General features: G+C 43.8%; 1 protein-coding gene across 6 annotated transcripts in view; it reads left to right on the top strand.

The window, feature by feature from the left end:
• Positions 1 to 24,421, top strand: part of SLC39A10 (solute carrier family 39 member 10) — a 314,976-nt gene that overhangs the window by 243,352 nt on the left and 47,203 nt on the right. For 4 of the 6 annotated variants that reach the window (XM_029606076.1, XM_029606077.1, XM_029606074.1 and 1 more), the window contains exon 9: positions 14,064 to 14,254. The exons of 1 other annotated variant lie outside the window; for it this stretch is intronic. In XM_029606076.1, the coding sequence (XP_029461936.1) occupies positions 14,064 to 14,254 (191 nt within the window). Of the gene's footprint in view, positions 1 to 14,063; positions 14,255 to 24,421 lie in introns of those variants that run through there. One more of the 6 variants, XM_029606080.1, reaches the window with a different exon arrangement.

Here is a 24,421-nt window from a genome sequence, read left to right as displayed (position 1 = left end):
CTTTACCTTGAATTGTCTATTAGCCAGGAAGGACTTGAACCAGCTGAGGACTGTTCCCTTAATGCCTATGTCTGCCAGACCTTTTAATAGAGATGAATGGTTGACAGTGTCAAAGGCCGCAGAGATACACTTTTAACCTTTAACCGTACACTTTTAACCGCACACTTTTAACCTTTGCAGTTGCACCTTTCAATTGTTTTCTAACTATTTTCCTTATTTTATCAAAATTTCCTTTTTGAAAATTTAGTTTTAGAGCTGTAAACTTACATATTGTCCCCCTTCCAGTCATTAGTTCAAATGTGATCATGTTGTGATCACTATTGCCAAGTGGCCCCACCACTGTTACCTCTGTCACCAAATCCTGCATCCCACTAAGAATTAAATCTAAAATTGCTCCCTCTCTTGTTGGTTCCTGAACCAATTGCTCCATGAAGCAGTCTTTTATTCCATCCAGGAACTTTGACTCTAGCATATCCTGATGTTACATTTACCCAGTCAATATTGGAGTAATTGAAATCTACTCACACAAAGGAGTCGGCGGTTAACCACAACATATAATCTAAATCACCCAAAAATGTGGAACCCAAATAGCAAATTGAATGTTAGCCTAAGAAGGTGTCAGCAAGCCTTGACGTTATGTGTCACTCTCAAGCAGACACTAACCGGTCTTATCTATCATTCACCTTCATCATAACTTTAATGCAAAAAGGTATTTTTTCTTTTTTCTTTCTTTTTCTATTTCAAAAATTAATTAAAAATGTCCTCCATTATTATTATGAAAAATGACTCAATAGAAAAAGAAAGAAAAAAGAAAAAATACCTTTTTGCATTAAAGTTATGATGAAGGTGAATAGAAAAAGAAAGAAAAAAGAAAAAATACCTTTTTGCATTAAAGTTATGATGAAGGTGAATGATAGATAAGACCGGTTAGTGTCTGCTTGAGAGTGACACATAACGTCAAGGCTTGCTGACACCTTCTTAGGCTAACATTCAATTTGCTATTTGGGTTCCACATTTTTGGGTGATTTAGTAATTGAAATCTCCCATTATTACTACACTGCCAAATTGGTTAGCTTCCCTTATCTCTCTTAGCATTTCATCATCTGTCTGATCATTTTGGCCAGGTGGACGATAGTATTATCCCAGGACAAGCAGGATGCTAGTCCTCACATATGGGTGACATCGGTAATGGAGCCCTTGTACGGAAAAACTTCTTTAAAAGTTTCCATGAAACTTTGACTGGCACCAGAGTGCCTACTGAGCATGCCCAGCATGCCATGATATTCCCTGCCACAGGGGTCTCCCTTCAGTCTTCTTTTTTCCGCGAAGCACTTAGCATCGCGGTATAATTGGAGTCCTGTGGTGAATTCACCACCTCACAAAAGTTTAACTTTTTCGGAAAAAAATTAATCCCACCGCAAGGGTTTCCCTTCGATAACACCGCGGTAACTTTTTTTCCCTTCGGTTTCCGGCCGATACCGATATTTTTTGGTCATCGCCGTCGACGGCTGTCCGGCAAAATGGCCTCCGGGTTCAAAAAATGCCCGAACTGTGCGCGGAATATGTCGATAACCGACCCGCACTTGGAATGTGTTCTTTGCCTAGGCAAAGATCACAACATAAAATCGTGTACCTTATGTGCGGAGATGACCTCAAAAGGCCGTCGTCTCCGAGCTGAAAAAATGGAGCAATTGTTTAATATACAATTGCTCCCGAAGGCATCGACTTCGGTTCAGTCATCGCCATCAGGATCCGTCCGGCAGGTATTACTGAAGAAAAGTCGCCCGGAAGCTGGAGACGCTTCTACGCCTTCACCGTCAATATCATCGAAGGCGTCCACTTCTGGGAGTGAAAAACAGAAGGACAAACATTGTCACCGGCATCGACGACGACTAGCACCGATGACCGAAGACCCATCGACAGGTACTACCTCGGACGAGTGCGGAGGCTTCAAGGCCTACTGATCCAGGGCGATCCCCACCGATATCGGTGCCGGGTTCTGTACCCCCTCAGGGCTCTGAGGGGGTATTGGCATCGCCATCACCGCCTCCCTCCATAGCTGCTCTGGTATCACCAGCTATGAGAGTGGAACTTGACACATATATTCGTCAAGCGGTGCACCAGGCTCTGCGCGATGCGATTCCGCCACAGCCATCGACACTTCCATCGATGCCGATTCCGATGCCGGGAGAACCATCGCCTTTGAAGCCGCCGGCACCGACGATGCCACGGGAACCGCTCCCGATGCCTACCCCGGTACCTTCACCGGTGCCACCGGTGACTGCACCGATGCCAATGGAGGATGTCTCGATGCTACATCCTTTTATCACTAAATTAGACACTCTCCTGGATATCCTTTCAAATAAAACACCAGAAGAGCCTATTCCAGGCCCCTCTGGAATACCAAGGCCTCATTCTCCTCTTCTACCAGCAAGGCCTAAAGAACCTTCCATAATACCAGTCACTCACCACACTCCACGGGACATGGCTACTGACACCAGTTCAGAATATTCTTCAGATGGAGATATATTTTCAGAACCCTCTCCACCTGACGACCACAGGAAGTCACCTCCTGAGGACCTTTCCTTTACAAATTTTGTAAGGGATATGGCTGATACCATCCCCTTTCAACTACAAACAGAGGTGGATGCAAGACAAAAAACATTGGAGGTTCTGCAATTTGTAGATCCTCCTAAGGAAATGTTGGCAGTACCTGTCAATGAAGTTTTTCAAGACCTTCAGTACAGGATATGGGAACACCCAGGATCAGTTTCAGCAGTCAATAAAAGGTCAGAGGCAACTTATTTGGTACAACCTATCCCAGGTTTTCAAAAATCGCAGTTGCCGCACCAATCAGTCGTCGTAGAATCCGCCCAGAAGAAGGCGAAGCGACTGAAATCCCATTCATCTACACCACCTGGGAAGGAAAGTAGATTTCTGGATAACCTAGGACGCAAGGTTTTTCAGGGTTCCATGCTGGTATCCAAAATAGCATCATACCAGCTATATATGAACCAGTATCAAAGGAACCTCTGGAAGCAGGTTCAAGACCTAGCTCTCTCTCTCCCTGAGCAGTATCAAGAGCCATTCCAGAATGTTGTCCATAAAGGCCTCGAATCAGGAAAACACGAGGTCAGAGCTACTTATGACTGCTTCGAGACTGCAGCAAGACTTTCTGCTTCAGGCATAGCTGCACGCAGATGGGCATGGCTAAAGGCCTCTGATCCTCCGTCCAGAGGTCCAAGAACGCTTGGCTGATCTTCCTTGCTTGGGGGACAACCTATTTGGGGAGAAGGTAAAAGAAGCTGTGGCGACTATGAAAGACCACACAGAAACCCTAAAGCAATTATCCTTAATACCTCAGGATACTCAACCTTCCACAAGGAGGGTTCCAAAGCGTGATACCAGACGTCCTTACTACCGTCCACGCAGGTATTATCCCCCAGCAAGTAGACCCAGAGCAGCCCGTCCACCTCAACGCCAACAACCTAGGCAGAGGCCTGCAAGAGCACAACCACCACCACAAACTGCCACTACATCTGGTTTTTGAAACAATCCAGAGAGCAGCGGCCTTATTAACCCATTCCCACATATACCAGTAGGGGGTCGAATAACATACTTCCAAAGCATTTGGGCCTCCATAACCACCAACCAGTGGGTGTTATCCATCACAGCTCACGGTTACAGACTAGATTTTCTTACTGTTCCAAAAGAAAACCCACCACTTCCATCTTGGACAGTAAATCAACATTCCATAATTCTTCAAACAGAATTATCCACCCTTCTGAGAGCCAGGGCCATAGAACCAGTTCCTGGACCTCAAAAGGGCAGAGGATTCTACTCCCGATATTTCCTCATTCCAAAGAAAACAGGAGGCCTTCGACCCATTCTAGACCTCAGAAATCTCAACAAATTTCTCAAAAAAGAAAAATTCAGGATGGTGTCCTTAGGCACCATTCTACCTCTTCTTCAAAGGGGAGATTGGCTCTGCTCTCTGGATCTTCAAGATGCCTACGCTCACATTCCCATCTTTCCTCCTCATCGCCAGTACTTGCGATTTCTGGTAAAGGATCAACACTTTCAATACAGAGTGCTGCCATTCGGCCTTGCATCAGCCCCACAAGTATTCACAAAGTGCATGGCCGTAGCAGTGGCACACCTCCACAAGCAGAGAGTGCATGTGTTCCCTTATCTGGACGATTGGCTCATCAAGAGTCAAACAAAAGAAGGAGCTCTCACGTCTCTCAAGCTCACTTTCCATGTGCTTCACTCCTTGGGATTTCTCATCAACTACCAGAAATCCCATCTGTCACCAACTCATCTTATACAGTTCATAGGTGCAGAGCTAAATACTGCAATAGCAAAAGCTTTTCTTCCAAGAGACCGTGCTCAAACACTTGTCCTCTTGACTCACACTCTTCGAAATCAGTTCCAGGTAACAGCTCACCAGTGCCTCATTCTTCTCGGGCATGTGGCTTCCACAGTTCACGTAACTCCCATGGCCAGATTGACCATGCGACTACTGCAATGGACACTCAAAGCACAATGGATACAGGCCACTCAGCCAATGTCCACTCCCATTCATATCACACCAGAGCTCAGATCTGCACTCATCTGGTGGACATCAATGAACAACCTGCTCAAAGGCCTACCTTTCCAGCAACCAATTCCACAAGTAACCTTGACTACAGATGCATCCACCTTAGGGTGGGGAGCACACATTGGTCATCTAAAGACACACAGGGCAAGTGGACAAAGCTCGAAGCCTCTTTTCAAATAAACTTCCTGGAGCTTCGAGCTATACGCTATGCGCTGCATGCATTCAAGGACTGCCTATCACACAAGACTGTTCTGATCCAAACGGACAAAACAGTAGCCATGTGGTACATCAACAAACAAGGGGGGACAGGTTCTTATCTCCTTTGTCAAGAAGCAGCACAAATTTGGGACTGGGCCCTGACACACTCAATTCTTCTTCGGGCCACTTACCTAGCAGGCATCCACAACATAGTAGCAGATCGCCTCAGTCGTCAATTCCAACCGCACGAATGGTCCTTGGATCCAGCAATAGCATCCAAGATATTCCAACGCTGGGGTCAACCGACAATAGATCTCTTTGCATCCCATCTCAACTACAAAGTGAACAATTACTGCTCTCTACTCCGACAGCAGAACAGCCTACCAAAGGACGCATTTGCTCGTCATTGGAATTCAGGCCTATTATACGCGTATCCACCGATACCACTCATAACCAAAATACTAGTGAAGCTACAACAGGACAAGGGGACTATGATATTCATAGCCCCATATTGGCCTCGACAAGTATGGTTCCCCACACTGCTAGATCTCTCAGTCAGGGATCCAATTCGCCTGGGAGTAGCTCCCAATCTCATATCTCAGGAACAGGGTCAGTTGCGCCATCCCAACTTTCAATCCCTGTCCCTGACAGCATGGATGTTGAAAGCTTGATCTTACAACCTCTCAACCTTCCATCCTCTATATCTCAAGTACTTATAGCTGCACGTAAACCTTCCACTAGAAAGAATTATTCCTATAAATGGAAACGGTTTACATTGTGGTGCACTCAGAAAGATTTAGATCCTTTCACTTGCCCCACTACCTCACTACTAGATTACCTTTACCATCTCTCAGACTCTGGTCTTAAGACGTCATCTGTAAGGGTACACTTAAGTGCAATCTCAGCTTACCATAACAAGCTGGGAGATGCACCTATCTCCACACAGCCTCTTGTCAGTAAATTCATGAGAGGCCTAACTCACATTAAACCTCCAGTTCATCCCCCAAGCATTCAATGGGACCTGAACGTAGTATTAACTAGGCTTATGCGTTCTCCATTTCTCATAGCCATTACATCAGCTAGAAGGGTCAGCGAACTACAAGCGCTAGTCACATACGAACCTTTTACAAAGTTCCTACATGACAGGGTAGTCCTCCGTACACATCCAAAATTCCTTCCTAAGGTTGTCACGGAATTTCACTTGAACCAATCAATAGTTTTACCAACGTTCTTTCCTAGGCCTCATTCCCATCAGGGTGAAAGAGCCTTACACACTTTGGACTGTAAGCGTGCGTTATCCTTCTATTTAAACCGCACAACAGCCCAAAGAAAATCCAGTCAGCTGTTTGTATCCTATGATCCAAACAAACCAGGTAAAGCAGTGGGTAAACATACTTTGTCAAACTGGCTAGCAGATTGCATACAATTTTGTTATGAAAAAGCAGGCCTTACTCTTCAAGGGCGAGTAAAAGCACACTCAGTCAGAGCAATGTCAACTTCAGTAGCACACCTTCGCTCTGTGCCTATTCTGGACATTTGTAAAGCAGCAACATGGAGTTCTCTTCACACTTTTACAGCTCACTACTGTTTAGACAAAGAAGGAAGACGAGATTCAGCCTATGGACAAATCCGTCTTAAAGAACTTGTTTCCAATATAATCCCAACTCCTTCTACATCCAACCTGCTGTGATCTTCGGCTGATTCATTTCATCAACAATACTTCACTGTTGCTTCACTACAAAATGACTCAGCCTCTAGCTTGCTAATCACCCATATGTGAGGACTAGCATCCTGCTTGTCCTGGGATAAAGCAAAATTGCTTACCTTGTAATAGGTGTTATCCCAGGACAGCAGGATGTAGTCCTCACGAAACCCACCCGCCACCCCGCGGAGTTGGGTCCGATACGTTTTATTATTTTATTTTTGGCTAATGCTTATTGCTACAAAACGAGACTGAAGGGAGACCCCTGTGGCAGGGAATATCATGGCATGCTGGGCATGCTCAGTAGGCACTCTGGTGCCAGTCAAAAGTTTCATGGAAACTTTTAAAGAAGTTTTTCCGTACATAGGGCTCCATTACCGATGTCACCCATATGTGAGGACTACATCCTGCTGTCCTGGGATAACACCTATTACATGGTAAGCAATTTTGCTTACTCCTATCACTATACTCTTACCCAACACACAGGGAATTTCTACCCATATAGATTATACTGAGCATTTAGTCTCTTGTAGGATCTTTATCCTGTTGGACTTTATACCCTCCCGGTCATAAAGAATATATCCCACTATTAAACCTCTCTCCAAACTTTTTTAAGTCAAAGAATTCTAAAACTATACTTACCAATCTTCTTCAACCACCATTAATTTGATCTTCACTCAAAGGATTGAGAGATTTGAGAGTCCTCCCTGAGGGATGCTGGGAGCAGTATGCAGGTGAGCTTTCCAGTCCTCTTCTACTGCAAAGGGTGCGGGGCCTCTAGAAGCTGGGGCCGTGGAGTTCGAAACCTAGATTGTTTGCTGTGACCTCTGGAGTCCTCTCCCAGGGGATGCTGGGAGCAGTATGCTATCCTCCAAACTTTATATATTATAGCTAAATTTAATGATTACAGATTAATACTAATCGGTCTGCAATTTAATTTTTCAGTTCTTTCAGTACTCTTGGATGTGTATCATCTGCTCCAGGTGATTTGCCATTGTTTAGTTTGTGAATTTGCCCTATTACAACTTCCTGGTATACTGAGATTTGTTTCATTTCCTGTGACTCATTACCTTTAAATATCATTTCTGGCATGGTTATCTGCCTTACCTCCTCAGCAAAAATTGAAGTAAAGAAATCATTTAAACTCTGTGCTATAGCCTTGTTCGTCATTAGTGTTCCTTTTATCCCTTGATTATTTAATGGTCAGACTGACTTCCTTGTAGACGTTTTGCTTGGAATCCATCTGAAAAAGTTTTTATCAATTTTTGCTTCTTCAGCACTTTTTTTCAAATTCTGACTTTGCCTTCCTTTTCAGTGCTTTGCATCTAACTTGCCAGTGCTTATGCTGTTTCCTGTTTTTTTTCAATTGGATTTGTCTTCCATTTTTTGAAAGATATTCTTTTTGCTATAATAGCCTCTCTCATCTCACCTTTAAATCATGCTCGCAGTCATTTGGCTTTCCTTCCACTTTTTTTAATGTACGGAATACATCTGTTCTGGCCTTCCAAGATAGTATTCTTTAACAGCGCCTATGACTTAACCTTTATTATTGCTTCTTTCTGTTTTTTCCTAACCGTTTTTCTCATTTTCATTTTTTCTCTTTTGAAAAGTAAATGCTTTTGCAGTAGATTTCCTTAATGTCCTCCTTTCAGTTATCAAGTCAAGTTTGAATGTTACAATCACTGTTGCCAATTGGCCCCAGTATTACATCTTTTACTAATTAATGTGTTCCACTAAGGATTAGATCTAAAATAGTTCCCACTCTTGTTTGGTTTTTTTTTATCAGCTGCTCCATAAAGCAGTCATTTATTTCATTTAGAAACTTTGCTTCCTTGGCATGTCCTGATGTGACATTTACTCAGTCACTGCCAGGGTAATTGAAATCACCCATTATTATTAGTGCGTTGCTAATTTTGTTTGCTCCCTTAAGTTCCGTTAGCTTTTCCACTGATTGTTCATTCTGCTCAGGTGAACGGTAGTATGTCCCCACTGCTATTTAATTCTCCTTCTCATATGGAATGTCAATCCATAAAGATTCCACACTACATTTTGGTTCTTGGAGAACTTTTATCCTGTTTGACTCTGTGCACTCTTTAACATGTAGCACTACACCTGCCCCAATTTGAACCATCCTATCATTGCGATGTAACTCGTATCCTGGTATCACACTGTCCCATTGTTATCCTGTTTCCACCAAGTCTCTGAGATGCCAATTCTGTCTTCTACTTCATTCAGTGCTACATATTCTAATTTTCCCAAAACTAGTAACTAATTGCTTAGGATCCATAATTGTCACCTTTTCAGATCAAGTAAGTGACCTTTGGAAACTTACAGTTCTAATAATAACTAATAATTGTGTGTTATTGATGTACTCTGTGTTCTCTAATAATTATGAATGTTAATGTCATGAACCGTGGTGAACTAATGATTTTCACTAGGAACAATGATATACAAGACCTCTAAATAATAAAAAAAAAAATACTAACTTGCACTAGCTGTCAAACACACCAAAGAAATCCCTTACTATTCCTAGCCTTTTTGTTTTAATTCAAATCCCAAACACATACATTAAAAGAAATCACTTACCTGTCCTAGCTTTTAATCAAAGCACACACACTAAAGATTGATATACCCTACAATTTTACCTCTCCCCAAAATTTTATATCTCTGTATATACCAACAAATAGTACTCGCCGATCCTTTTCAGCCACTAACTAAATCTTCTTTCAGTATTCCATCAGGAATGAGTGAAGCAATGTCTGGCCCAGAGTTATGATGAACTAAAGGGCTTCTGATTTGATAGGTTCACCTTTAGTTTGTGAGAAGTGAGCCAGTCTGTTACTAAATTCAAACAGTTATTAAAATGCTCAAGTGACAAAGTAGTGATTTGAATGTCGTCTGCGTAGGACGGTCTAAAGCCACAACTCTGAATAAAGGAGGCAAGATGAGAAAAAGATATTGAAAAGAAGTGGAGATAAAATAAAACCCTGAGGAACACCAGAAGTGGAAAACTTAGGGGTCTAGAGTCAATCCTTCTAGGCAACTTGAAAGAACCAATCCAATAAATAAGAATGGAACCATGATAAGACCGTGTCTTTAAGGCTGATTTCTTCCAGACGCCACAGTGCTGATTCTGTACTAATTTATTTAGAGGTTTTATATACCTTCGTTCCATGTGAAAATCACTAGATCACCATGCTTTACAGTGTTGACATTCACCAAGTTGTGAAAAAAGAAAGACCTTTTCTTTTTATACAAAATCTTGCCCTTAACACATACTGCCTCCAGGATCTTAATATTGTCTGGATAATTGTGGAGCTTGCATAATCGCTGCTTTTGGTCGACCCTCAGGTCAAAGCCGGGAGGTTAACACCCGATGGGCTCTTTCAATCTTGATCTTATTGTCCTTAACAGTGAGGCTCAAGATGTCCGAAATCCATTGTGCGAAAAAAAGCAGCTGCTCAGAGCCCTCCTTGCCTTCCAGAAACCCCACTGCACGGAATTTGTGCCTCCTGCATCTAGTGTTTTTCCAGCGGTTCCACCTTGTAGCTTGTGCCAGATAGAATCTCTGGTTGAGGAAATGGAGGAATCTATCACCTCCAGTCATGCGGTCGTATTCTGCACAGATGCCACTAGATCAGCAACTTTATGCTCATCAATCCCCAGCTTCCCTGTAATACTTGAAGTAAGCTTCTCTGATAGCAGCTCAAACATCTTTTAAGCAGCTTCATTATTTCAAATGGGGTACATTGGCTAGGCCACTCATCCTCTGAGACCTGTTTTCCACCTCATCAGCCTTTTGTGCATTATCTATTTTAGAGAGTCTTTGGGAGGGTTTTTAGCTATTGTAGCAGGCAAAATAAGAATGTAGTACCAAAAAAAAGATTTTATTTCCTCCACACAAGGAGCTGTGCACCCACATGTCCATTCAGCTTTAGCACATCATGTGACCCTCCAATAAAAAAAATCTTTATAGAATGTTTTTCCTTTTTTGAAAATTTTTAGTGTATACTTTTATTGTTTTATTGTTCTTTATTATATCAAATGATTTTGTCATTAAGATTATTTGATTGCTGACACTTATATTCTTATACAGTTAAAAACACCAGTCACAAAGCAGATAGGAAGTAATTCAAATATAGGTTTTATGTTAGCCCATAAGAGAGTAATTGTTTTATAAAAGTAAAATCTAAATGGTGCTCCAGTCAATTTGAACAAAGAACCTCAACAAAATTACAAAAAATGAAGGTAGCTATCTTAATACTTATGTTTTTAAGCCAGTCAGAATTCAGCTTTCTAAAATGGACACACAGAGCGGCTGTCATTGAAAACGTTTTTTTACAGTACATTATTTACAATGTTCCACATAGAAGACTGGTAAGTAAACTAGCCAATATGAGAGCAGGATAGAAAACTAAAGTGAATGAGAAAATGATTGAGAAACAGAACCCAGAGTGGTGGTAAATGGAGTCTATTCTGATGAAGGTAAAGTGACTAGTGGGTACCTTGGGGTTTAATGATAGGACTAGTTTTCTTTGATATATTTATTAGTGACATTGCAGAGGAATTTGAAGGTACACTATACTTGTTTGCAGATGGTGATACAAAAATCTATATTGGGGAAGACACTCTGGAGGGATAGAAAAAATGAAAAAGAATTTCAGATATTCTTTTTTAGCTACTTATCAATTAAGGCAAGAACTGGTGGAAGGACATTTTGGCACAGTAAAATTGATCAACCATGGGTTCAAATTGCATATGCATACTTTCAGGATATCTAGTTGCAAGGGAAGTAAAAAAAATAAGGAAGCTTTTGTGACATTTTTGGGTATAAAATGTACAAACCATGAATCCCTGGGAAGATGGCAGCATGCAAAGGTGCTGTCCCTAAGGAGGGATCAGGATGGAACTGCAATGTTTAAAATAAATGTTGCAGGCAATTATAAAATGAGAGATCAAGGCTGTAATGGTGGACTAATGTTGCAGTTTGTCTTTTCAAAATCAAGTTGCTGAAGCCAAAGAGAGAATAATTAATAGCTCACTTAGGAAAAAAAATAGTCGATTGATGGTGGAAATGGAGGATTTATCTAATCAAAATTGTCATTCCAATCTTAGAATCCTCATCCTTCCTAAAGAACTTAAGAATTGAATATAATTTAGAAATTGATTATTGTTCAGTTTGCAAAGGAGTTTGAAATAGTGTATGCTCATTTTACTCCTTCATGCCTGGGGTTTTGCCAACCAAACACCCTCTCTCCCCCACTCTTTAGCTTTTCCTAGTTAGGTTTTTTGGCTCTTCACGAGTTTTCTTTCCTTGTGTCATCTGTAAGGCTAGCATACAGATTTTTTTTTCTCCATTTCACCAATACCAGGCAGACTGTTTGGCCAATTTTTGGCTCTTTGGCTGTCTTTAAAAAACAAAAAAAAACTTTAATTTTGCTGTGGCAGTTTTATTCACAATGTTGGCAAAGCTTGATTATCTGTTTGTTTTGCCCCAAATGCAAATTAGATGATGTCCATCACAGATCATCACAACGTTTGTTACATGGGTTTGGGGTGAAGCTACAGTGGCTATGTTTACAACATCTGTGCAAGAATGCCACCCTGATGGTTTGGGTCTGGAAGGTAGGGCACCTTGCTGGGAAGCAGAAGTTCAGCATTTCAAAGCTGGCACTGAAAGCTTGATGTGAAAACAAGAAGGCTACAATCCTACTTTGTGCCAAGGCTGTGCCAAAGGGACCCATAACCTCTTCAGCTCCTTGTAAGGAGGTTAGGCCTAAGAGCTAAGTAAGTCTATCCCTCCTCCCACTTCCCTGGTTGAGCTGAAATAAGGACTCTTGATACTTGAACACAGAGCCAGAGAGGGCCAGTGTCAAGCTGAGATGCCAAGCATCAGGAGAGGCTTTGCACTATTCAGAGCAGCCTTAAAGGTAAACTCAAGTCTCCCACACTAAGACATCATTGCAATAGTCTTTCAAGGTCCAGGCTACAGTCTGACTCCATTCCAAAGAGTCATGGAGGAGGACAGCTCCCCTATTAAGCCGACCCTAGTGTTCTCTGCTATTTGAGACTGAGTTGGATAGGAGTATCAACGAGTTAAAACTGGTTAAATGTCTTATGATAAAAGAGCTTAATGCTGGTGCATCAGTAACTAGTAAAACTCATGTTTGTAGATGCAAATTCCCAGTCAAGAAAGCATAAAATCTGTATGTGTAAATTTTCTTTCCCACCTCTCTGACTGAACTAGGAACTTGTGCTTATATGGGTGTAAGGCCATGCTTTACTGATAGCACATTTGGCAACTCATGGGTCGACCCTGCGAGCTGCAGCATTTACCCCCCAATACAGGCAATCTTTGTGGCAAGGACACTTCCATTACCTGCTGCTCACAGCAGCTCCTCTAGGTGCTTGCAACCCGACGCTTTCCCAATTAAAGGGTCTGCGGCAGGCAATAGGTTACGGTGCCCTCAGATGACATAACCTGTTTCACCCTACTTTAGGGCTCTTCAGTCTCCAGCCCTTTGCCTCAGCAACAGGTCCCGCTATTTCTGTAGTGCGACTTACCAGTGTTTTAGATTCCTTTCTCCAGCCTTGCCCCATCTCTCCAGCCTGCCCTGCCTCTTTGTATCTACATTCCTTGTCTACCTGCCAGTCCTTCCATATCAATCTTCCCAGTCTGCTCCTTGTCTTCCTTTGGTCTGACCACTGGTTCTGACCCATTGCCTGGACTCTGTTCTGATTGCACCTACCTCTGACCTCTTGCCTGGATTCTGACTCTTCTGATTGCTGCCTGCCTCTGACCTTCACCTGGCCCTTGCCTTTCACCTACGCCTTACTGCAAGAGACCTTTGCCTAAGTCCTGCCAGCCCCTGGAACCCAAGGGCTCAACCTGTGGGGAAAGGGGCTGGTATAGGTGAAGCCCATAGATCAGCCTCTTGTCAGCCAGCCTCCGCCAGCTGACGGTGAGGGCCTACGGGGTTCGCCCCATAGGCTGTGTCAACCTCACCACAGCCACAAGGATTCACAGTGCTTAACTGGCTTATAATATTGCTATTCTGAGTGAAAAAAATTAATAATGTTAATCAGAAATAGGTAAGGAATAAACAAAAACACATTAGACCAAGTATTTTGGGTACTCTGGCAGGAGACAAGTACTGTATTGAAAAAGCACATTCTATAGGATTATGCTTAAACAGCTTGCATATTTGCTGTTCAGTGTATTGACTGCTGCGGTGCTAGAAAGAAATGACTTCCCCATACAAATCATGAAACTGTTGAACTACAGTTAAAATGGCTAAGATTGATCAAACACATGCTTATACAAATATGAAAAGTCTGAAGAAATTAAAAAAAAAAAACCTGTGTGATCTGTGCCATTTCTTTTTGCATACAAAGATAATTTGATAACTTTGTAATGTCCAGGATAAAGAGCAGCAAATTAGTAATATCTCAGAATCTTAGTACAGTATCATTTACAACACAGTGAAATAAAACTGCAGGTGTCCAGTTTGCTTTCAGCAAACTAATTTACTGCCATTAATTCTTTCCTTGTCTCACTTCCAGGTGATTTTGCAGTGCTTCTTACAGCAGGTATGACAGTAAAGCAAGCCATTGTCTACAATCTCCTGTCTGCCATGATGGCTTATATAGGAATGCTGATAGGCACAGCTGTTGGCCAGTATGCCACTAACGTCACCCTCTGGATTTTTGCTATCACTGCTGGCATGTTCCTGTATGTAGCACTGGTAGATATGGTAAGAAGTTTGAAATTGCTGTGTTTTGCACAATATTTATGAATATATATATATATATATATATATATATATATATATATATAAAACACATTCCTTACCTTAAGCTTCTGTGCTTCTTCCATCACCTCCCCACTCATAAGTACACATTCTCAACTCTTGCCTGTGTATTTACTACTTCCTACATCGTTGGTGGTCTGAAAATACAGATTGCCAGCATTAAAAGAAAACTGTTATACTTTTTTTTTAAAGCATAAGACAAGCTACCTACTCCTTTATAAAGTTTCAAAATTCAGTTTAATTTTGAAAATGATAAAGTTAGAGTTAAATACCAGACCTCCTAAAGGAGTAAAGTATAGTATACTGATGGCTTAGTTTTTTCGCCCAAAAGGAAACCATGATGTCAGGGGCTATTTCATAGTTTCTCCATTATAACACAATAGTTCATCTTAAAGGTCCATATTTAGTAAGCCCAGGAGCAGAAAAGTTCTTCAGATAACTTTAACCGGTTCGGCAGAATATATTCCTATAAGTGCTCCACTGATATCCTGGATACATTTATCCAGATAACCTGGGACATGTATTTTTCCAACCAGACTTACCTAGCTTACTTTGTTCAGGCAGTGCTGAATATTCATTATTACCTGGTCAGAGTGAAACCATGCACTGGGATCACTCCCAGTACTGCCTCTTTGTAGCCGGATAAATTTTGTGCAAGTAGCTAATTGCCTGACAGTATTTAGCAGGGGAGTAGGAGGCATTTCTTAGCATTCAGATAGGTAGATCTATACCAGTGGTTATGCATCTCTATCAACAGATGGAGACGGAGCAAAGCTAGCTTCACGGTGTATATATACTCCTGCACTGACAGCCCACCAGTATTCTCAGTTTCCAGCAGATGGTGGTCGTGCTTCTCCCTACTGGGGATTGCGTTAAGTTTTTTGTAGAAAGAGATGGGTCGAGGTCAGTCAGACCAGTGGGTTCTGGAGGTGATAGGAGATGACTGTGTTGTGGAGTTTCCTAGTGTCCCTCGGGGCGTTTTTCATGGTGCCTCCCTGCAGCTGTCTGCAGAAGAGACAAGCAGTGAATTGTACATTGTCAAGGCTCCTCAGTCTGCGGGCTGTAGTTCCAGTGCCCTTGTCACAAGAAAATATGGGCCGGTATAACATTTATTTTGTTGTGCCTTAGGGCAAAAGGAGCCCTCATTCTATCCTAGATCTCAAGGGAGTAAACAGTCATTTTCAGGTGATTTGTTTTTGCATGGAAACCTTATGCTCAGTGATAATGGCAATACACTTGGGAGTTTCTGATGTCTATGGATTTGTCAGATGTGTACCTTCATATTCCCATCCATCTGGAGCATCAGTGGTTTCTGATCACAGAACATATAGAAAGACATGGTTTAATGGAACAAAGTCAGCATGGCTTTTCCCAAGGCAAGTCTTGCCTCACAAATCTGCTTCACTTTTTTGAAGGAGTTAATAAACATGTGGGTAAAGGTGAACCGGTAGATGTGGTATATTTGGATTTTCAGAAGGCGTTTGACAAAGTTCCTTACGAGAAGCTTCTAGGAAAAGTAAAGAGTCTTGGGATAGGTGGCGATGTCCTTTCGTGGATTACAAACTGGCTAAAAGACAGGAAACAGAGAGTAGGATTAAATGGACAATTTTCTTAGTGGGAGAGAGTGGGCAGTGGAGTGCCTCAGGGACCTGTATTGGGACCCGTACTTTCAATATATTTATAAATGATCTTGAAAGAAATTCGCCGAGTGAGGTAATCAGATTTACAGATGATGCAAAATTGTTCAGAGTAGTTAAATCACAAGCAGATTGTGATAAATTGCATGAAGGCCTTGTGAGACTGGAAAATTGGGCATCAAAATGGCAGATGAAATTTAATGTGGATAAGTGCAAGGTGATGCATATAGGGAAAAATAACCCATGCTATAGTTACACAATGTTGGGTTCCATATTAGGAGCTACCACCCAAGAAAGTGATCTGGGCGTCATAGTGGATAACACATTGAAATCATCGGTTCAGTGTGCTGCGGCAGTCAAGAAAGCAAACAGAATGTTGGGAATTATTATAAAGGGAATGGTGAATAAAACGGAAAATGTCATAATGCCTCTGTATCGCTCCATGGTGAAACCGCACCTTGAATACTGTGTACAATTCTGGTCGCCGCATCTCAAAAAAGATATAGTTGCGATGGAGAAGGTACAGACAAGGGCAATCAAAATGATAAAGGGAATGGAACAGCTCCCCTATGAGGAAAGACTAAAGAGGTTAGGACTTTTCAGCTTGGAGAAGAGACAGCTGAGGGGAGATATGATAGAGGTGTTTAAAATCATGAGAGGTCTAGAACAGGTTAATGTGAAACAGTTATTTACTCTTTTGGGTAATAGAAAGACTAGGGGGGCACTACATGAAGTTAGCATGTGGCACATTTAAAACTAATCGGAGAAAGTTCTTTTTCACTCAACACACAATTAAACTCTGGATTTTGTTTCCAGAGGATGTGGTTAGTGCAGTTGGTGTAGCTGTTTTTAAAAAAGGATTGGTTAAGTTCTTGGAGGAGAAGTCCATTACCTGCTATTAATTAAATTGACTTAGAAAATAGCCACTGCTATTACTAGCCACAGTAGCATGGAATAGACTTACTGTTTGGGTACTTGCCAGGTTCTTATGGCCTGGATTGGCCTCTGTTGGAAACAGGATGCTGGGCTTGATGGACCCTTGGTCTGACCCAGTATGGCAAGTTCTTATGTGTTTTCGCTTTTTTGGGGCAACATCAATTTCGAGTGCTGACTTATGTGTTGGCCTCTGTGCCTTGAAGATTTTCCAAGGTTATGGTGGTGGTTGCGGCACTGTGGAGAAAGTGCATTTGCTCACCTGTAATAGGTGTTCTCCTAGGACAGCAGGATGTTAGTCCTCCATGTGACGACATCGGATGAAGCCCAGCACGGAAAACGTCTGTCAAAGTTTCTAGAAGCTTTGATCTGCACACTGAGCATACCCAGCATGGTACTATCAGCATGTCCACGTGAGGTCCCCCTTCAGTCTCGTAACAGAGACAAAAAATACGAGTGAAAAAAATAACAGAACAAAACACAGGAGAACCCAACTCCATGGGGAGGCAGGCGGGATTCCTGAGGACTAATATCCCGCTGTCCTAGGAGAACACTTGTGCAAGGTAAGCAACTGTGTTTTCTCCTAGGACAAGCAGGATGGAGGTCATCACATGCGGGTGAATACTAAGCTCCGGGCTGCCTCTGTGAATAGGAGAGACCAACAGATGCCGAACAAGGTGCAAATGGGCACAACACAACTGCGGCTCTGCTGGTTGGCAGGAGACTGCCTGGCTTCAACCAAGGGCATTAGACTGGAAGAGTTGAGTTCAGGTGTGGAAAAGATTGCTCAGGATGGACTGACAAATGACTGTCCTGTCGTCCATCTTTGTCCAAGCAGTAGTGAGCCACGAACGTGTAAAGGGAATTCCATGTTGCGGCCCAACATCACCATTGCCTGCACAGAATGAGCTTTGATGTGGCCACTTAGCTGAAGGCCCGCCTGCATATAGTAGATGGCAATGCAATCTCTTCTAGCCAGTTGGATAAAGTCTGCTTACCCATTGCCATGCCCAGCCTATTGGGATCAAAGAACACAAAGAGCTTATTGGGACTCTCTGTGCCTGGTTGTGCGTTCTAAGTAGAAAGCCAAGGCCCTCTTGTAGTCCAGAGTATGAAGAGCCCGTTCCCCTGGATGGGAATTAGGCCTGGGAAAGAAAGTAATGACGGCAGAAAAAAACCAAAATGGTCCATCCAGTCTGCCTAGAAAGCTTCCCAAGGTAGTAACTGCCGCTCCGTGCCGGCTACCCCCCATGATTCTCTTAAGGGTAGTAACTGCCGCTCTGTGCCGGTTAAGCTTTTTTATTTATTCACATCCTCTAGCCTTTTAGGGATCCACAGTGTTTATCCCATGCCCCTTTGAAATCTTTCACAGTTTGTCTTCACTACTTCCTCCAGAAGGGCATTCCAGGCATCTACCACCCTCTCAGTGAAGAAATATTTCCTGACATTGGTTCTAAGTCTTCCTCCCTGGAGTTTCAAATCGTGTCCCCTAGTTCTACTAAATTGTTTCCAATGGAAAAGGTTTGTTGATGACCATGGATCATTAAAACCTTTCAAGTATCTGAAGGTGTTTATCATATCATCCTGCTCCTCCTTTTCTTCAGGGTATACATATCCAGGTTCTTCAACCTCTCCTCATAAGTCAGTCTATGGAGACCACCCACCATTTTGGTCGCCCTTCTCTGGACCGACTCCATCCTGTCTCTGACTTCTTTGAGATACGGTCTCCAGAACTGAACACAGTACTCCAGGTGAGGCCTCACCAAGGACCTGTACAAGGGGATTAACACTTCCCTTTTCTTACTAGATATTCCTCTCTCTATGCAGCTCAGCATTCTTCTGGCTTTAGCTATCGCCGTGTCACATTGCTTCGACTTAGTTCATTGGACACTATCACCCCAAGGTCTCTCTCCTGCTCCGTGCACATCAGCCCTTCACCCCCCAATGCATATAGTTCTTTTGGATTACCACACCCCAGATGCATGACTGCATTTCTTGGCATTGAATCCCAGCTGCCATATCTTTGACCACTCTTCCAGCTTCCTTAAATCCCGTCTCATTCTCTGCACTCCTTCTGGCATCTCCACTCTGTTGTAGATCTTAGTATCATCCACAAATAGACAAATTTTACCTTCTATCCCTTCTGCAATGTCGCTCACGGAGATGTTGAACAGAACCGTTCCCAACACCGATCCCTGTGGCACTCCATTTAACACCATTCTCTCTTCAGAGTAGGTTCCATTTACCATCACCCATTGTCTTCTATCCGTCAACCAGTTTGTAATCCACGCCAACACCTTGGAGCTGACACCCAAGCTTCTCATTTGAGTGTCTTATGTGTGGGACTGTATCAAAAGCTTTACTAAAATCTAAGTAAATTACATCGAGCGCTCGTCCCTGATCCAGTTCTCTAGTCACCCCATCAAAGAAATCAATTAGATTCATCTGAAAGGTCCTTCCCCCTGGTGAATCCATGCTGCTTCTGACCAAGCAAGCCACCAGATGTAGATAGCTCACTATGCTTTCCTTCAGTAGAGTCTCCATTAATTTTCCCACCACCGAGATGATGCTAACCGGCCTGTAATTTTCAGCCTCTTCTCTGCTCCCACTCTTGTGAAGCGGGACCACCACCGCTCTTCTCCAGTCACTAAGCACTACACCCTTTTCCAAAGATCTATTGAACAGGTCACACAGTGGACCCGCCAGCACATCCCTGAGTTCCCTCGATATTCTGGGGTGAACTTCATCAGGCCCCATGGCTTTGTCCACTTTGTTTTCTTAACTCTTCCCATACATTATCTTCCGTAAATGGAGTTTCATCTACTCCACCCCCTTCTACAATCTCGATAACAAGTGACTGTCCTTCTCCAGGGTCTTCTTTTGTGAACACTGAACTGAAGTATTTGTTTAATATTTCTGCTAATTCATTATCTCTCTTCACCCATTCATCCTTGTCCCCTTTCAATTTCACAATACCCACTATGTACCTTTCTCCTTTCTCTGATATATCTGAAAAATGTTTTGTCACCTCACTTTATCTCCTTGGCAATCCTTTCCTCTGCCTGACGTTTTGCTTTCTTGATTACTTTTTTCATCTCCCTCAGTTTCGCCAGATGTGATCCACTTTTTGAGATTCTTTATATTTCTTAAAAGCTGCTTTTTTTTGCTTTTATTACATCAGCCACCTCCTTTGTGAACCAGATTGGATTCTTATTTCTCTTACTTTTGTTTACTTTTCTAGCATACAGATTTGTTGCTTTTGTAATTGCTCCTTTTAGTTTAGCCCATTCTTGTTCGACCTCTCCCATTTTCTCCCAGTCTTCGTCTGCCTCTAGAAATTTCCCCATTTTGACAGTCTGTTTTTTTTTGTAGTTCAAAACTCGGGTCTTTGTGGCACTTCTCCAGATCCTATTTTCAATATCAAACCATACTGTTTGATGATCACTGGTGCTGAGGTGGGCACCCACCCGGACATTAGAGACATTATCCCCGTTAGTGAGCACTAGGTCAAGTAAAACTTCCCCCCTCGTGGGTTCCATTACCATTTGTTTGAACAGAGCCACTTGCAAGGGCATCCACTATCTTTCTACTTCTGTTACATTGTGCAGAATGGATTCTCCAGTCCTCGTCCGGCAGATTAAAGTCACCAGAACAATAGATTTATTGATGTGGAAATCAGTCACTACCTTAGGCAGGACCTTCGGATGCTTATGCAAACCACACAATCATGGAAAAATCGCGTGTATGGCAGGTACGTGACCAAGGCCTGAAGCTCACTGACTCTACGTGCCAAAGTAATCGCCAGCAGGAAAATGACTTCCAGGAAGGAACTTTGGATCGCAGGAATGTAGAGGCTCGAAGGGAGGATGCATGAGCCATGCCAGGACAATGTTGAATTCCCAGGACGCAGTTGGGGGCCGAAGAGGGGGCTTCAACTGAAGCAAGCCCCTCATAAAATGACCCACCAAGGGCTGCGCTGATATTTGTGTGCCAGTGATGCCTCGATGGTACGCAGCGACTGCGCTGAGCTGTGAAAGGTGCCACAAGTAGCCCAACAGTTTGGGAAAGAGGCATGTGAATGGATACAGTGCATGTCCAGCACACCAGATGGAGAATTGCCTCCATTTTCAACTGTTGTTCTTTCTGGTGGAAGGCTTTCTAGAGGCCACCAGGACCTGGGAGACATGAGCCAAAAGGTTCAGGGGCTGGAGAATTATGCTCTCAACATCCATGCCATGATGACCAGTGCCCAGAGGTTCGGGTGGTGCAGGGCGCCTTCGTTCTGAGTTATCAGATTGGGCACAGTCCCCAGCCAAATGGGGTCCCTGATCGATAGATCCCAAAAGAGAGGGAACCAGACCTGTCGGGGCCAATAAGCCGCCATGAGGATCATGGTCCCTCCATTCTGTTGAAGCTTCAGCAGGGTCTTCAAGAGAAGCAAGAGAGGATGTGTACAGCAGACCCTTTCCCCAGTGAGGGAGAAGATATCGCACGCCAGATGTCCGCCCCCCTGGCAACAGGAAGCAGAAGCTGCTCACCTTGTGGTTGTACGGGGAGGCAAAGAAATCCACATCTGGGGTATCCCACTGATGGAAGATTCTGGCCTCCACCCCCTGGTTGAGGGACAAATGGTGTGGCTGAAAGCGGCTCAGCCGGTCCACTACTTCATTTAGCATCCCAGGCAGGTATGTTGTTCGGAGCAACATCCCCTGCGACACAGCCCAAGACCACACCTGCACCACCTTGCAACAGAGGAGGAATGACCCCATGCCTCCCTGTTTGTTGATGTACCACATTGCTACTTGGTTGTTCATCCTGATCAGGACTTCTTTGTGGGACAAACGGTCCCTGAACGCCCACAGAGTGTAGTGAATCGCCCGAAGCTCCAGAAAGTTTATTTGGCAATGGGCTTCACGGGTGGTCCAGGGGCCCTGTGTGTGGAGGCCATCCACATGGGCTCCCCAGCCCTGAGGAGAGGCATCGGTTGTGAGTAGCACTTGAGATGGTGCCGCCTGGAAGGGAATTCCTTGGTGCAGGTTGGAGATGTCCTCCCACCAGGACAGGGATGTCCTCAAAGACTCCATGACCGAGAGAGAAGTCTCGAGGTCCTGGGAGGCCTGTTGCCACTGCGCCTGCAGGGTCCCTTGTGCTCCACGCACGCACAAGTGGGCGAGAGCAGTAACATGGACCAAGGCCACCATGTGGCCTAACAAGCAGAGCAGAAGACAGGCAGTCACATGCTGGCTGCTGTGCACAAAGGTTGCCAGCGGGATGAGGGCAAGGTCCTGGTCGCGAGGCAAAAACGCTTCGGCTTGTACCATGTACTGTTGGGCCCCTATAAAGTCCAGCTGAGGAGACAGGCAGAGTTGAGGTTGGAGTAGTTGATCACGAACCCAAAGGATTGCAGCGACCGCACTGTTAGAGCCAGGGCCCCTGGGCGGAAATCACTCTTGATCATCCAGTCGTCTAGGTACGGGAAGACGTGTACTGCATGACGTTGGAGGTATGCCACCACCATCGCTAGACATTTAGTGAAGACGCAAGGGGCTGAAGCCAGCCTGAAAGGCAACACCTTGTACTGATAGTAAGCCTTCTCCACCACGAAACGGAGATATTTCCTTTGCCCGGAGAAGATCGCTATGTGAGCATAAGCCTCCCTGAGATCGAGGGAGCAGTGCCAATCTCCTCATCTGAGGAGAGGTATCAATGTACGCAGAGAGACCATCTTGAACCTTTCTCTTAAAAGAAACTTGTTCAATGCCCTGAGGTTGAGAATGGGGCGCAAGCCCCCACTTCTCTTCGGTATAAGAAAATACCGCAAAGAGAACCCTCTGCCCCGCTGAGGGTGTGGGACAGGCTCTACTGCTCCCGTCATGAGAAGGGCTGAGAGTTCTTTCCAAAGTATAGTCTGCTGGGCAGATGAACCCCCGACGGACATGGGGGAGAGGTCCTTACGAATCATTTGAAGTTGAGTCAGTACCCCTGACGGACTATAGTAAGGACCCATCAGTCTAAGGAGATTTCCTCCCAGCGATGTGCGAAGCTGAGGAGCCTGCCTCCTACTGGGGAATCTGGCATCAGGGGTATACTCTGCTGACTCATGCCCTTCGCCGCCAGTCAAAGCCCCCATAGCTGGGGCTTGCAGGGAGGCTGGCTGAGGCCTGGGTGCTCGCTGCTGACGAGGGTGGCCCCTAGAGCTAGTGCGCAGCATACAAGCTCTGGAGGCCAGAGGAGAATATTTCCTCTGCCTGTAAAAGAACTTCCTGGAACTGGGCCTAGAAGATTTCCTGGCAGAGGAAGGGGCGTCGGAGGTGCTGGCAGAGAGCTGCTGAAGGGTGTCATGTGGTCCTTCAATTGGAACCAATCGCTACAAAAGGTATCGCCACAAATCTTCTCCAGAAACACTCTTCACCATCTCATGTAGAATCTATTCTAAATAAATTATTGTAAAACAGGACCGCATCAGCAAGCCTTAGACGACGTGCTCGGTGCAACCGAGCCGTCCGGTCTTCTCGATCACTTGCGGCCCGTCAGGTTTTGTATAAGATTCAGCATCCGGTGTTATCTCAGAATCTTGTTTTTATAGCCCTTCGTTCCTTGAAATATAGATTAAACGACACTGTTAGCTCGTATACAAATTATATTTATTATGGCTGATGACTCAACAGCGGCCATGTTTCGCAGCCCCTCGGCTGCTTCTTCAGGAGTCAGTGTTATCAGCAAGTGTCTATAAAAGGAACCCAAAACAACATATGTAAATTTCTGTATAGGATATATAAATATAATACTTAGCTTAGGATGGTGTAGTAACCTATTCAGTCGGGAACCATGTCTCCATCAGTGTTTAGAAAACGCCGGGCTAGAGACGCTTTGAACTTGTCCTAAAGATTAAATAGCCCACTATTTCTGCGGGCGTGATGACATCATCTGACGTCTACTATCGCCTTGGTTACCAGACGCCAAGATCGCAATCCAGTCAGCTGTTCAACTATATGTATTCACTGTGTTGACAAAGGACACACAAAAAATCTTTACAGAAACACATTCAATTCCAATGCAGTATTCAAACCCGACTGTTGTGTGCAGTATCCAGGAAGTGAATCCATCGTTGTTCTGCCTTCAAGAGAAGTCTATCAAAATCCCCTCTTCGCCATGACGGAGTCAACTGTTCTAAGACATAGGCTTTCAGATCATCAAAACTTTGAGCAAATTGGAGGCAATGAGTGACCAGTGGGGCTGTCACCCGTTCCTTATTTATACAGGATCGATACTCTATTAAACGTGTCTTAAAATATCATCTTGTCTTCCCACATACCACAGGTTGCAGGGACATTGAATAATGTAGATAACCCCAGTAGATTGACAGTCCGAATTGCTCCTAAGAGTGACATTTTTGTGTAATCTTGAAAAATGAAATACTGAGGTAGAAATCATAATGTGGCATTCTGTACAGAATACTGAGAGACATGTTTTATAGATGAGTCGGAGTGTATAAGTTGATCCTTAAGATTTGCGCCTCGAGTAAAAGTATATCTTGGAC

Source organism: Rhinatrema bivittatum, chromosome 6, assembly GCF_901001135.1.
Source record: "Rhinatrema bivittatum chromosome 6, aRhiBiv1.1, whole genome shotgun sequence".
NCBI classification, from domain to species: Eukaryota; Metazoa; Chordata; class Amphibia; order Gymnophiona; family Rhinatrematidae; genus Rhinatrema; species Rhinatrema bivittatum.
Note: the sequence above shows the minus strand (reverse complement) of the source record. Positions and strands in the feature narration are given on the sequence as shown.